The following is a 16289-nucleotide window of genomic DNA, read 5'->3' as shown; positions in this document are numbered from 1 at the left end:
TAAGTGCTCTAGTTGCTTGAGGAGTCCAACCAGAGCAAATACACTTGAAATTACTCTTGAAGATAAGAAACTTATATCTTATTTGCAATATTTACAGTACATGCTTTCCAGTAACAGAGTTTCTGTGGGCTGCTTAATAAGAAGAAATGAAATTATCTAGTTTTATTCACATTTCCTGGGCACAGACACAAATTAAAACGTTCCAAAAGTGCCTGGTTTTGCTTTTTTTTTCTTCTTCTTCTTCTTTTCTTTTCTTTAGAATAAACCCAGGGGAAAACAATTGCTTTTAGCAATCTGTTCTTGTAGTACAGAGAGTTTTGTTGTTATTGTTATTGCTGTTGCTTAGTGGCCTTCTAAATATACTTATAAAATTGATCATTTTCTGGCATCACCCATCAAGACTTCTATCTTGAGAAATCTGGTGAAAAAAATGTTATATGGGTACCCATTGTGTATATATTTGGAGAAAAAAAATGTTAGTTGTACTTTGTTTTGTTAGTCAGATTGACATTGTTTTCTCTTTGGAAAGATATAATACCACTGAAATAACTTCTTATGAACATTCTACTAGAGGTTCAAAAATTCAGGATCATTAAAAGCTATCTTTACATATAGATTTTTTTTTAGCATTCTGTGAGAAAATACGTAATTTTCTTAAGGAGAAAACCAGCCATCTGTCATTCTAGCACACTGCAGCAGGAATTTTATTAGTCTGTCAACTATGAGACCTGTCAAAGTCATTTTTTAAAATATATAGCACAGATTCCATTTCTTTTTGCCATTTAACATGACAATTGTATTACAAGGGTGAGCATTTTGATTTCATTTTCTGGCTCTTAATGTTTTTGCTGCTAAAGCACTGAGAGAAGTAATTTTTTTTCCTTTTTGTTGTTTATTATCTTTTTTTTTTTTTTGGCTATTAAAATAATACTTCAGTAACATTACTGATTAAAAAAAATCCCTTGATTTTGCCAATCAGATCACAGGGCTAAAACTAGAAACATCTGACTAGTGAGTTTTCCATCTGAGCAAGTTACCCATCATTTGTAATAAACTTTCACACAACTACGTTTGTAGTTTTGATCTCCTGGAAACCAGCTTTACCCTCCCAGCACCATTCTTGGAATCAGGAGGAAATCTATAATGCTTTTTCAAGGCGACACTTAGTTCTGGTTTCTAGGCTCAGCTGCTGAAATGCACAATTTTGTGGGGAGCTACTACATTATCAGTTGGACCATAAGGAAGGCTGAGCACCAAAGAATTGAGGCCTTTAAACTATGGTGCTGGAGAAGACTTCTGCGAGTCCCTTGGACTGCAAGGCGATCAAACCGGGCAGTCCTAAAGGAGATCAACCTTAACTGCTCTTTAGAAGGCCAGATCCTGAAGATGGAACTCAAATACTTTGGCCACCTAATGAGAAGGTAGGACTGACTGGAGAAGAGCCTAATGCTGGGAAAGATTGAGGACAAAAGAAGAATGGGACGACAGAGAACGAGGTGGCTGGATGGAGTCACTGAAGCAGTAGGCGTGAGCGTAAATGATCTCTGGGGGATGATAGAGGACAGGAAGGCCTGGAGGAACGTTGTCCATGGGGTCACGATGGGTCGGACACGACTTCGCAACTAACAACAACTACTACTACTACATTAGCAAAGAAGAGTTTCTTCCAGAAGGCAATCTTTTGAAGACAGCTTTTGGGGCTGAAACATGACACAGAAGTCACATTGCAAGTGAAATGTCATTGCTCATCTTTGTATAGGTTTCTAGATGACATCCATATAAGATTATATTGAAATGGATCAGCACAAGAACAGGATTGGCAATTTCAACTTGTTATGAGAGAAATTCATAACTTTAAAAATAATGGAAATTGTTTTGGTGTTTCTCTCATGGAAAGAGAAAGTTTGCCAGGGAATTAATGGCTGCTTAGTTAGATTGCCCTTTTCCAACCACTCAGTTTGACTGTTCTCCATCCATCCTTAACTGAAAACTACACTGGCCCAAAATTTGCTGCTTTGGTTGCCAATCTCTCTCCTGCTGGTTTTATTGCTTTTATACTGAATTGTTTAAGTCACCTTTTCCATTCAAGGAATGGGTGGGAAAATGTCTAACAGATTTTATAGGTAATATTATAGTGACATGGTAGAAAAAAAAAGTTGCACTTTAGAAGTTGTTTATGTTGTGGTTACATACAAGGGAGAAAGTCATTTTTGTTTCCTATTCGAAACAGTCCCTGTAAGAATTGATGAAAAGGTACATAATGAGTGGTAAAGATAAATAAACAATTTCTTCTAGAGAAACAAATGAGGATGAAACTAAAGATTTTACAAGATGTAAAAGAAAGTATATCAAATGTGAAGTTGTCGGTTAGCAATTTGACCTGGATTGCAGTTTGGATTATAGCACCACATGGCTGGATTGCATCTATGGAAGGATCAGGTCTCACAGAAAGTCTACCTCAGTGGATCCCCACAGTGTCGTTATGGGGGGGGGCTGCGAAGACTTGAGGATATGTTATGATTTAAATCTTGAGTTAAATCTTGGGGGGGGGTCCGTGGCCATGGCCATAATGCTTTTCTCGTGCCCCAGGTAGCACAGATCCTCAGGGCTTGGGCTGTCGGCTGATGTTGCGCAATGCCAGGTCGGTGGTAAATAAGGCCCCCCTCATTTATGACCTTATTCAGGAGGGGGGAACGGACCTCGCAGGTATTACAGAGACCTGGTTGGGTCTGGAAGGGGGGGTGCCCCTTGTTGAAATGTGCCCACCAGGTTTCCGGGCATTCCATCAACCGAGGGCCCAGGGTAGGGGCGGGGGGGTGGCATTATTATTAAAGAAAATCTATGTCCAAGGGAGGCCACTGTACCTCAGATAGCCGGATGTGAGTCCCTCCTTGTGAGGTGGGGTCGTCGGGTGCCAGCTGATTATGTACTTGGCTTCCTGCTGCATGGCAGCAGCCCTGTCCAAGCTGCCCGATGTGATAGCCGGGGTGGCGGTTGATACCCCAGGCTTATGGTTATGGGGGATTTCAACCTGCATCTGTCGGGGAAATGTCAATGGCAGCTCAGGAGTTCATGGCTTCCATGACGGCCTTGGACCTGACCCAGTTAGTTCAAGGCCCTACCCACATGGGGGGACACACCCTGGATTTGATTTTTGTCTCTGGTCAGTGGCAGAATGATCTAGAAATAGGGGATTTAGTTGCCGAACCCTTGTCATGGTCTGATCATTCTCTCCTTCGCATGGACTTTCGAACTACTATCCCTCACCGCAGGGAGATGGAACCAACTAGATGGTTCTGTCCCAGGCACCTGATGGACCCTGATAGGTTCCTGATGGAGCTTGGGCCATTCCCTGAGGCTCTGGCTCATGGTGCGACTGATGAACTGGTGGCCGCCTGGCATAGGGCGGCTGCTGGAGCTTTGGACCGCGTCGTGCCTTTGTGGCCTCTGACCCAGTGCTGATCTCAATTGGCTCCCTGGTTTTCCGAGGAGCTGAGAGAGATGAAATGCTGGAAAAGACGCCTGGAGAGCGACTGGAGGGCCAGCTGCTCCGAATCTGACCAAATACTGGTGAGGTCTCATATTAAGATCTACCTAGTGGCAATAAGAGCAGCAAAATCTTATTATTTTTCCGCTCTTATTGGGTCTGCAGAGAACCACCCAGCAGCCCTGTTTAGGGTGACCCACTCCCTCCTTCATCTGGGAGTGAGGGAAGACCCCTTGCAGGGCAGGGCTGAGGATTTTGTGCAATTCCTGCATGACAAAGTCCCTCAGATTCGGGAAGGCCTGGACTCAGATTGGGTAGATTCAGATGGGGTGATGGAGGTGGGTCTTGAGAATGTCATCTGGGAGGGGTTTGACCTTGTGACTCCCAAGGATGTGGACAGGATTCTGGGTAGGCTTAGCGCTGCCACATGTTTATTGGACCCATGTCCCTCCTGGTTAGTGCTGGCCTCCCGGGCAGTTACACGAGGCTGGCTCCAGGGGTTATTAATGCTTCTTTGAGTGAAGGTTTCTTCCCTCCCTCTCTGAAAGAGGTGGTGGTGAAGCCCCTCCTCAAGAAGCCCTCCCTGGACCTGGCTGTATTAGCAAACTATCGTCCAGTCTCCAACCTTCGCTTTGTTGCGAAGGTTGTTGAGAGTGTGGTGGCACGACAACTTCCCCGGTACCTGGATGAAGCTGTCTATCTAGATCCATGCCAGTCAGGCTTCAGGCAGGGTACAGTACGGAAACGGCATTGGCCGCATTGGTTGATGATTTCTGGAGGTTTCGGGACAGGGGTTGCTCCTCTGTCCTGGTCTTATTAGACCTCTCAGCGGCTTTTGATACCATTGACCATGGTATCATGCTGCGACGATTGGAGGGGTTGGGAATGGGGGGCACCATGTTGCGGTGGTTATCCTCCTTCCTCTCCGACCGTACACAGTTTGTGTTGGCAGGGGGACAGAGGTCGACCTCGAGGCGCCTTGTTTGTGGGGTGCCACAAGGGTCAGTCCTCTCGCCCCTTCTGTTCAACATTTATGTGAAGCCACTGGGGGAGATCATCCGTGGTTTCGGGGTGAAGTTCCACCAGTACGCTGGCGATACCCAGCTGTACATCTCACCCCGGACCAGCCCAATGATGCCCTTGACATGATGTCCCGGTGCCTGGAGGCCATGCGGATCTGGATGGGGAGAAACAAGCTCAGACTCAACCCTTCCAAGACCGAGTGGCTGTGGTTCCCAGCGTCCTGGTATAGTCAGCTGGTTACATCGCTGACTAATGCGGGCAAGATCTTGGCCCACTCAGAGAGGGTTCGCAACTTGGGTGTTCTCCTGGATACATGGCTGTCTTTGGAAGATCATATGACGGCCGTGGCCAGGGGAGCTTTTTATCAGGTTCGCCTGATATGCCAGTTGCGTCCCTTTCTGGACTGGGATGCCCTGCGCATGATCACTCATGCCCTCGTCATGTCACGTCTGGACTACTGCAATGCTTCTACATGGGGCTCCCCTTGAAGAGCACTCGGAGGCTCCAACTGGTCCAGAATGCGGCCGTGCGGGTGATTATGGGGGCGACACGGCACACCCATGTAACACCTCTCCTGCGCAAGCTGCACTGGCTCCTGGTGGTCTTCTGGGTGCAATTCAATGTGTTGGTTACCACCTTTAAAGCGCTCCATGGCTTAGGACTGGGGTATATACTAGATCGCCTTCTGCCACCGATAGCCTCCCACCGGCCAATACGCTCCCACAGAGAGGGGCTCCTCAGGGTGCCGTCGGCCAAACAATGTCGACTGGTGACACCCAGGGGGAGAGCCTTCTCTGTGGGGGCACCAGCCCTCTGGAATGAGCTACCCCTAGAGGTTCGTATGATCCCCAACCTGCATACCTTTCGCCACACCCTGAAGACTCTTTTATTCCAACAAGCCGGGCTGGCCTAATAGGAATTTTAAATGGGGTGTCTGTTAGCTTTTAATTTTGTGGGCCAAATTTTTATATATTTGTTTTTAAATTGTTTTTAAATTTTGTAAGTGTATATGTGTTTTAAGATGGCTGTACGCCGCCCTGAGTCCTCTGGGAGAAGGGCGGTATAGAAGTGTAATAAAACCTAAACCTAAAACATAAGAGGTATTTAAAGAGGGTCCGTGGTGAAAAAAAGGTTGAGAACCAGTGATCTACATAAATATATCTGGATGAATATGAAAAGAAAAGCTATTAACATGAGAAATCACTCCATTAGAAGTTATTTATTAATAGTATGGAATAAATATATGTATGTATGTCTAGGATTATCACCTGTGGCTTCAATATTAAATATATATTTTCATGAAAAAGAACTTGCTAAAATTATAATGGGAAGAAACCTGCCATTTGTCTTCTTGGTTCAAAAATAAGATTTGATGCTTGGTGACTTGACTAAATTTGAATAGAAATAAAGTCATATTGAATAGCCAAATCAATATTGTTCATGAATTGTCATCTGTTGAATGTTTCTGCTTTCTTCACTTCTTCTTGAATTTTGAGCAATTAGAGTTTCTGGTTCTTTATTAGAATATTTATCATTTTCTTACAGCTGAGAACTTAAAGAGCCACAGCTGCATATCATATAGAGAAAATTCTCAGCCTTCGGTGATAAAGTAACAAATGACTTAAACTATCAGCATATCACAGCTATTAAATAACAAAGGAAATAAAGGAAAATATATGAACAATAAACTAGTCCAAAGACAAAATGAGATTTGGAAAAAAATACACAATATGTTATTATATTTGAGTGCAAATCCACTTGAATTGGCTTTCTACAGGGATAGAGGTTTTTTACCTGGCAATTCCATATATACTGTACATACCAAGAAGATATTGTAATGCCAGAACAGTGCCATGAACTCTGTTTGAATAATTTGGAATACAGTATAGTGAAATGTGCATGGATATTACTTGAAGCTCTGCATACAGTAATTGCAGAATATCATGTTCCATAGTGCCAGGAAATTAATTAAGGAAAGAGAAACAACTGAAATGTGTGTGTACATGTGTGTGTGTGTGTGTACTATATACATACATACATACATGCATACATACGTACATACACACATCCACCCACATACAGTATATGTGCAAACACCTCTCTCTTCTCCTTGCAAACAATTATGTATCCTCTGGGAATGTGCTATGTCATTTCAGCCTGCTACAATGGTACACTTAGTTTTTAGAATATGCATTTTCTTTTATTAGTTTGTGCTTAATAATCCCTTTTGTGGGCACAAGTACTCTATAAAACCATTCTCCTTCATTACTAATGAATGGGAATTCACATTCCTTTTTGTTTGTTCAGAATACATGATTGCGCTAAATAAAGTGGATTTGAAAAGATCATTAAAAGCTGGTGGCAGAGAGCAGTTTCTAGAAATAGCAGACAGCCAAGCCAATATATGGTATTAATGCCATCCTTTTACTTTTCTGTATTTTCTTTAAAGCAAAGTATAACATTCATGATTGGCAAAATGTCCACTTCGAAATGACTTTTAGGAAATTAGTAAATTCTGTGTATAGATGAAAAATGTCATTACAATGATTTTCCAATAATTGTTAGCCTGATATACTCCCTTTGTTTTTGTGGAGACCATAGTACAGCAACTATTTTCTGTGAAAAATATACTTATTTCAGTCTTTGACATTTCCATATAATGTTGGGAAATTCTTGGAGATCATTGCCAGGAGACCACATATTCATATTGTAAAATAGTTGGATCAGAGATAAGACTCAGGCAATTCCCTGTGTCTTACCCATAATGTATGAAGTACTCAGATGTCTGTGGAGTTTCTGTAATATGCAAAGCTTCAAAGGAAGCAATGATGCACTCCTTCAAAACTGCAGCGTTCCCCTCACTTGTAAGATTGAAGGAACCATAGTGTTTTGCCACAACCTGCTTCAGAGCCTTCTCCCATAGAGCTTGTGATATGGGAATGGGCTGAGAGATGTCTTCTCATGTAGTCGTGGCTCATACACTTCTATAATATGCAATGTGGCTTGTCTGGAGCATCCTTGACATCCACTAAATGATTTCCAGATTTGATGATTATAGCAAACATTGCTGTATATACCTAAACCAATTGTCTGGAATCTCCTTTGGAGCACTTTCAAAAGTTTTAATGATCCTTGTACAGGAATTACTGCTTGCCTCATGCACTAAATCTCTTCCAGGCTGAGTAGGTCCAGCTCATGGTATGGGCAATTTCCAAGCCATTTAAGTATGGAAGACCTTAAGCTAATATTTGGAGGGGGAAAAAGAGATTTCTGTAGCACTGGCCCAAAGCAGCTTGAGACTGTCCAAAATATTTTATTGGTGCATATTCTGTTTTCTCCAGAAGACGAACTGCTTAATTAAAACAAATATAAGTCACTTTTCAAAGGCCTGTTAACTGCCAACCTTTAATATCATTAAGTCACTTTGGACTTCTAACTTGCAGAGTATGTTTCCAGAGTATATGATGGGTACCTCAGGATGGTTTTGTATTCCCTAGCCTAGGCAATAAATAAATATTTTAGCATTTGAAAAAAAAATATTTTTTATTATTTATAGAATATCCTTGGTTACTTAAGGTAGCAGTACATATACAGTAAGTCAGCCAAAGTTGAATCATCCAGCATGAATTGTCATCTAATAATTCAAATGGTTGCACTCAGAAAGGTTTTAAGAAAAGTGATCTGCACTATGTTTGAGAATCACATTTTACTAGCAGATACACATGCTGGCTAAACTATTGGAAGAAATAAGAATTATTTTCTTTCTTAGATCAAATTTAAAATATCAGCATATAGGAAAGTACTAAAATGTTACAATGATTGTTTTATGAAAAACCAGAACTGTTTATTACCAATCTTTATTAAGATGATTGTATTATTTAGGTTTATCCACAGATACGAAAAAAAAATAATCAGTGAGCTATTAAAGTAAAGTAACATTAAATAAAAGAATAAAATAATTGTAAAAGTTGTCCCACACGTTGTCCATTTGCTGGCCCCGTTTTTCTACAAAATATTTTCTGTGTGTAGATGATTTCAGGGCAACACAAATACAGATTTTACATTGTATAATAATGATTCCAATTTCCATTGCATATTTATATTTTATCTTTAGCACCAGTAACATTTACTCATTTATTACAAGGAACAAACTTCTATGCTTTCTTGAACATTTGCAAAATATTTTCAAAATATTCTTGCTTCCTGTGGAGACAAAAAAATTCCTATCAATTAACTTTTATGTAACTGTGTAGGCATCTCAACAGCTAAAGAAAAACAAAGCAGAGCAAAGCAAAAGCAAAGCCAACAGCATTAAGCAAGATTTTATAACTAATGAACTAAAATAAATGTTTATTCGATAATTATTCTCTTCTAAAAGCAGAGTGTGAATGTTCTTCTTAGCGTTGTATATATTTTGATTATGCAGAATTTGCTTGATTTTCTTGCTGAACTTCAGAAAAGCCTGAATCCAATATGTGTCATTTTAGAAATAGTTCACTCTTACTCAGTACCTGGTTTGGAAAATCGACATTTCATTCTCCCATACATAAAGGCAGGAAAATCAGAAATGGCTTTACTTTGTTGTTGACTGTTAGAAGAATATTACATATATGATAAAATAAAACATAACACCTTTTGCACAAATCAGTCTCTTCTTCTTTTTATTTAAATTTAGAAAATGCCCCTCAAACTCAGTTTATATTCCACCCCAGGGAATGAAAATCTATTTTTCAATAGCTGAAAGTTAGATCAAATCTGGGACCTAGGCAAACACTGGAATTCACAACTAGAAAAGAGGCAGCACATAGAATCAAAGAATCACTTAGGCAAAGAATATTGTATATTTTGAAATGTCCTTATCCCATTAAAAGCTTTTGGCAGGCCATTGCAATTCACGTTTAAATACAGTATATGAGGCAAAGAGAATAAATTATTCTCAAGTTTATTTAAGGAATATGCAGTTCAGGTTGCAACACATCAAAGCTCTCAACGTTTACTTTTCTTGATGACCCATCTTTCATTGGCCTCAACTGTCAACACATATTTCAATATATTATCCCTTGTTCCCTTATTGTACCTCTTTGTACAGTACTACTTTATGTAATGTGCATGATAGCAATACTAACTGTTGTAGTATAATAGGTGAGGAAGGTGCTAGGTTTTTTTACTATTTGTACCAAGATGTTGCTCAGAGGAACATCTTATTTCTGGGGTGAGGAATCCCAGCTCTATATCCAAACTGTCTCAGAAAAAAAGAATAAGTATTTGGGCCTTATGTGACAATATGAGAGAAAGAATCAAAAATAGAAAGAAAAGCATTCTGTACTAGTAACAAATAAAATCTAGAATTTTCTGGAGTGGGCAGATATATTAAGTTTAATAAATTAAGTTAAATGAAAATCAACCAAAATAAATAAAATTTGTACATGGTTGTTTTCTGTCACAAACATGATAGATAGGAAAGCTGCTTGGAAATGTGACAGTCCTTACCTCAGATATAGAACAGATTTCCCTCAAATCTCTGGAATTTTCTAATACCAATTTTTTCTTTTTAAATCCTTGTTCTTTACCTTGCTTACATTCACCCATAGATATTGAATGCTGATTGAGTTTTCTTGACAGAGTGCAATGCTTCTCACAAACATTCCTCAAAAGAACACTAGCATAAATCTCAGAATTACATGCTATATTATTACACTAACTGTTCCTTAACTTTTGCTTCCCAATTGGTTTTTCTAGTTTGCTAGGTTGGGATTTTACTTCTTCCTAGATATGGTACTTCTCACTGAATTTCTAATACTGATTTCAATTCCTTTTCCTTTAGGATTGCTCTTTGTGTTTCAGGATTCCCTCCCACACACACACACACACACACACAATTTCTAATAATCCCTTTGCTATAATCTTCTAGCTCCCATCCAACCATCTCTCAGCTGATTGGGGGCAATATTTTGGGAGTGAATTATTTAAATAGATTATAATTTGGTTATTCCATTCCCATTTAAGACCACTTAGATAGCAATACTAATTGTTATTTCAAAATTTCATTTTGAAAACATAAAAATAAAAGCAAAAACTGTCTAGCTAGAATAATCTGTGTACTCTGTTCAACTCTTCATTGCTAAGCTGTTTCATCAGACATACTGTAGTATTCTTATTACCAGCTGACCCTTACCTTTCAAAATATCTAGGGAAAAATAATGCCTATAGAAAAAAAATTACATTAACTGTCTCAAGATTACCCTAAACTAAAATCTCCATATTGGAGGAAAAATCTGTGTGAATGAGATAAGGATTTGTTCCATCCATATTGTCTATTAATAAAGATTAGTTTGTTTCTGCTTAAAGAAAACATAATATATGACTGTTTTAAGTTGATACAGCACTGTTTTTTGACTATGACACTTCTATCAGAAAGCAGCTTATTTTGCTGACTTATGATGCACTTACCAAGTCCTTCTTACTGTCTTTATGTCAGAAATGTGGAAGAAATAATTATGATAAAGTCCTTTTTCTAGACAAACTCAACAGGTAACTGTTCCACAAATAAATCCAGCCAACCAGCAGTGAGATAGACATAAAAATACACAAGTATGATAGGTGGTATAGAAATTTGATAAATAATTAAAATAAAATAAATATTTTGTTGTGAATGTTCCAACACTGGAAATTTTTAAGAAGATGTTGGATAACCATTTGTCTGAAGTGGTGTAGGGGGTTGGACTAGAAGACCTCCAACGTCCCTTCCAACTCTGTTATTCTATTCTATTCTATTCTGTTCTGTTCTGTTCTGTTCTGTTCTGTTCTATTCTATTCTATTCTATTCTATTCTATTCTACTCTACTCTACTCTACTCTACTCTACTCTACTCTACTCTACTCTATTCTATTCTATTCTATTCTACTCTACTCTACTCTATTCTATTCTATTCGATCCTATCCTATCCTATCCTATCCTATCCTATCCTATCCTATCCTATCCTATCCTATCCTATTCTATATTGAAACAATAATAATTTATCTAACTAATCCCGAACTCTTATTTTGGCATTTGCCATAAGAAACTATTTCTTTTCCTTTCAGCTATTTATGAGCAATCCTGTGAAACTTATCGGCACCAAGGAAAAACATCTGGTTTCTTCCACATTGACTCCGATGCAAGTGGTCCACTTCCCCCACTTTTGGTATATTGCAATATAACAGGTAAAAAAATCCCACTTCTGTATTTCTCACAAATGGTTTGTTGTTTATTGCATGGCCTGAAATCTATTGCATTGTTGTAAGATAAAGTTTTCCCTATCAGTCATGTGCTCATCTCTGTTTCTTGGCCAAGGGAACCAGCATTGTCTGAAGACAATTTTCACCTTCATGTAGCCAGCATGGATATATGCCAAAGGTGCATGATACACTATTACCTTCACACCAAAGTGGTACCTATTAATCTACTTGCATTTGCATGCTTCCGAACTGCTAGGTGGGCAGGAGCTGGGACAGTAATGGGAGCTCACGGAAATGAGGTGGTTGAAGAAAATCAAGGCATGTAGGTCTGCAGTGGTGGTATCAATTACTGACCTATTTCAAAAAAAATATTTCTATGTTACATAAATATGAAATAATGTTATGGTTATTATGGAAAGCAAAATGTAATCAGAGATTTCTCCTTTCCTGAAAACCAGAACTCTCAAAGTCTTCTAAGGAATACAGATCACACCAGATTTCAGAAATAGAAACAGAACCACAGCATATCAATGGTTTATTGCTTTTGTTTGTTCTACTCTTACATTGCACTTGTAATAGAAGTGAGATATGAGAAGAACTGATGCATGATACGGGGTGTGATACAATAATGATTCCAGACTCAATGGACAGAGGAGGCCAATCAATAAAGGGAAAATTTTTCAGCTACATTATCATGGGATCTACCCCATAAAGCAGATGACAGCTAAAAGGGTTACTGTATTTATAGGCTCAATGATAAGCCCAATATAATCATAAATTTCATGGGCTGTATTTATACAACTACATCATATAGCAAAACACATATGTTTCTTAAATAATAATTTTGATCATTAATTTTGACAACTAATTTCTACAGGGGTAATGTGGGTGTTGCAGGAGTGATCAGAGCTGCTTCACATGTTGTACTTTAGGCAAAACATTTATATCTGATGGTCACATGTAACTTGTTTTGGCTAACTAAAAGAGAGAGAGAGAGAGAGAGAGAGAGAGAGAGAGAGATCTTAAATCTGATCATGTTTTGTTTCATCAAGATGTTATCATATGTGACTCAAAGCATGGTTGGAGGATTCCTTTGATCCCTCATTATAATGAGACATCAGTCTATTTGTGGTGGCCATTGATGGATTAGCATGAGTCTCTGAGGAATTGTGGCACAGTGTACAGTTCTAATATTGCTTAAAATCTGTTTTCTTGATATTCTATCAGAACTGAAACAAATAGTTAAACTATCTTGACTTTTAGAATCAAGTATAGGGAAGACATGTATACAAACTTAGATTTCTAATATAAATGTAAAAGGCAATCTGTATGAGTTCAGTCCAAGCTTCCTTTGGATTTTGTATGCTGTGTATGAAATGTGTGCCCTTTTGTGCTTCATAATTATGACATTCTAATAATTGCATTGCAGCAATGATATTGTAGAGTCTGATAATTGATCAGAAGATCCATTGTGGAAAAATGTAGGAATTGATCTGTTTCTCAACTACATCGTTTGTGCATCTGTTCACACATAAGCTTGTTCCATCCAGCTCAAGATACGTTTAAAGAAAATGTTTTTAAAATTATCTTGTGTTTTGAGCAAGTACATTCTTACAAAAGAATGGGTTTGTTGAATTGTAGATTGTACAGTACAGGAACAATATTTAGGGAAACGTTATGGAGAGAATAATAATTGATATATTAGTATGATTTCATGTAAAGAAATAAGGTATAATTAAAGAAACAAGGTAAAAATTAAGATTAAAAGAACACAAAAGTTTCAAAAATTACTGTTTTCATGAAAGAGGATGGAGAATAGCTTGTGAGGGTTGACTATAATATGTTTATTTTTATTTATTTGATTTGATTTTTATACCGCCCTTCTCCAACAGGACTCAGGGCGGTGAACAGCCGAGATAAAACATAACATATAAAATTTAAAAAACAGTTTAAAAGACATTAAATAATTTCGGCCCTCAATTTAAAACAACACAGTTAAAACCAATTTCAAATTAAAACCGAAAGGATGGGATCAAGCCAGCCTGGCTAGATGAAATAGATGTGTTTTCAGGGCCCGACGAAAAGTCCGGAGGTCTGGTATCGTGCGTATCTCTGGGGGTAGGTCGTTCCAGAGGGCAGGTGCCACCACAGAGAAGGCTCTCCCACTGGGGGTCGCCAGCCGACATTGTCTGGCCGACAGCACCCTGAGGAGGCCCTCTCTGTGCGAGCAAACTGGCCGGTGGGAGGCTATTGGTGGCAGAAGGCAGTCTCATAGATACCCTGGCCCTAAGCCATGGAGCGCTTTAAAGGTGGTCACCAACACCTTGAAGCGCACCCAGAAGACCACCGGAAGCCAGTGCAGCTTGCGAGGAGAAGTATCACATGGAAGCGCTCCGTCGCTCCCATAATCCCCCGCGCGGCCGCATTCTGGACCAACTGGAGCCTCCAGGTGCACCCCAAGGAGAGCCCCATGTAGAAAGCATTGCAGTAGTCCAGGCAGGAAGTGATGAGTGCCTGAGTGACCGTGCATAGGGAGTCCCGATCCAGAAAGGGACGCAACTGGCATATCAGGCGAACCTGATAAAAAGCCCCCCTGGCCACGGCCGTCATATGCTCTTCTAAAGACAGCCGTGCATCCAGGAGGATGCCCAAGTTGCGAGCCCTCTCCGTGGAGGCCAGTGATTCGCCCCCAATAACCAGTGATGGCACCAACTGGCTATATCGGGATGCCAGAAGCCACAGCCACTCGGTCTTGGAAGGGTTGAGTCGGAGCCTGTTTCTCCCCATCCAGGCCCGCACGGCCTCCAGGCACCAAGACATCACTTCAAGGGCATCGTTGGGGTGGCCTGGGGTGGAGATGTACAGCTGAGTGTCATCAGCGTACAGATGGAACTCCACCCCAAAGCCACGGATGATCTCACCCAGCGGCTTTATATAAATGTTGAACAGAAGGGGTGAGAGGACCAACCCTTGCGGCACCCCACAAACAAGGCGCCTCGGGGTCGACCGCTGCCCCCTTGCCAACACAGATTGCAACCGGTCAGAGAGGTAGGAGGAGAACCACTGCAAAACGGTGCCCTCTACTCACAACCCCTCTAACCGGTGCAACATGATACCATGGTCGATGGTATCAAAAGCCGCTGAGAGATCTAACAGGACCAGGATAGAGGAACAACCCCTATCCCGAGCCCTCCAGAGATCATCCACCAACGCGACCATTGCCGTTTCCGTGCTTTGCCCAGGCCTGAAGCCAGACTGGAGCGGATCTAGATAGACAGCTTCATCCAGGTACTGTGGAAGCTGCCGCGCCACCATACTCTCAACAACCTTCGCAATAAAACGAAAATTGGAGACTGGACTATAGTTAGCCAAAACAGCCGGATCCAGAGAGAGCTTCTTGAGGAGCGGCCTCACCACCGCTTCTTTCAAGGTAGCCGGTAGGACACCCTCGCTCAAAGAAGCGTTAATAATCCTCTGGAACCAGCCTCGTGTAATCTCCCGGGAAGCCAGCACCAACCAGGAGGGACACGAGTCCAATAAACATGTGGTCGCGTTCAGCCGTCCCAGAATCCTGTCCATGTCCTCGGGAGCCACAGGATCAAACTCCTCCCAGATAACACTCTCAAGACCTGCCTCAATCATCCCATCCGGACTTACCCAGTCAGAGGCCAGACCTTCCCGAATCTGAGCGATCTTGTCATATAGATATTGCACAAAATCCTCAACTCGACCCTGCAAGGGATCATCTCACACTCCCAGATGGAGGAGGGAGCGAGTCACCCTAAACAGGGTGGCTGGGCGATTATCTGATGACGCAATAAGGGCGGCAAAATAGCTAGATTTTGCCACTTTTATCGCCACTAGGTAGGTCTTAATATGAGACCTCACCATTGTTCAGTCGGATTCAGAACAGCTGGTCCTCCAACCGCTCTCCAGGCATCTTTTCCGGTGCTTCATCTCCCTCAGCTCCTCGGAGAACCAAGGAGCTAGGTGAGTTCAGTGCTGGGTCAGAGGCCACAAAGGGACGATGTGGTCCAAAGCCCCGGCGGCCGCACTGTCCCAGGTGGCCACCAGGTCTTCAGCCAAGTCATGAGCCAGAGTCTCAGGAAATGGCCCAAGCTCCATCTGGAACCTATCAGGATCCATCAGGTGCCTGGGGCGGAACCACCTAGTCAGTCCCTCCTCCCTGCGGTGGGGTGTAGCAGTTAGAAAGTCAAGTTGAAGGAGCGAGTGGTCAGACCATGACAAGGGTTTGATGACTATATCCCCTGTATCAAGGCCACTCGACCACTGACCAGAGATAAAAACTAAGTCCAGAGTGTGCCCGCCCATGTGAGTAGGGCCATGAATTAACTGAGTCAGGTCCATGGCCTTCATGGAAGCCATGACTCCCAAGCCACCTTAGACGTTTCACCGATGGATGGCAGGTTGAAATCCCCCATGACCAAAAGTCTGGGGGTATCAACCTCCACCTCAGCTATGACGTTGAGCAGCTCAGGCAGGGCCGTTGCCATGTGGCAGGGAGCCAGGTACATGATCAACAAGCCCATCTGCACTCCATA

The 16289-nt window shown here is 41.2% G+C and overlaps 1 protein-coding gene across 2 annotated transcripts in view; it reads left to right on the top strand.

The window, feature by feature from the left end:
• Window positions 1–16289, top strand: part of CNTNAP5 (contactin associated protein family member 5) — a 414934-nt gene that overhangs the window by 260090 nt on the left and 138555 nt on the right. For both annotated transcript variants that reach the window (XM_060687892.2, XM_060687893.2), the window contains exon 12: window positions 11593–11712. In XM_060687892.2, coding sequence (XP_060543875.1) covers window positions 11593–11712 — 120 coding nt within the window. The remainder of the gene's footprint in view (window positions 1–11592; window positions 11713–16289) is intronic.

The sequence above is a fragment of the Pantherophis guttatus genome, chromosome 1, assembly GCF_059756535.1.
Source record: "Pantherophis guttatus breed Tessera chromosome 1, ASM5975653v1, whole genome shotgun sequence".
NCBI classification, from domain to species: domain Eukaryota; kingdom Metazoa; phylum Chordata; class Lepidosauria; order Squamata; family Colubridae; genus Pantherophis; species Pantherophis guttatus.
The sequence above is the reverse complement of the archived record's forward strand: the minus strand, read 5'-3'. Positions and strand labels throughout refer to the sequence as shown.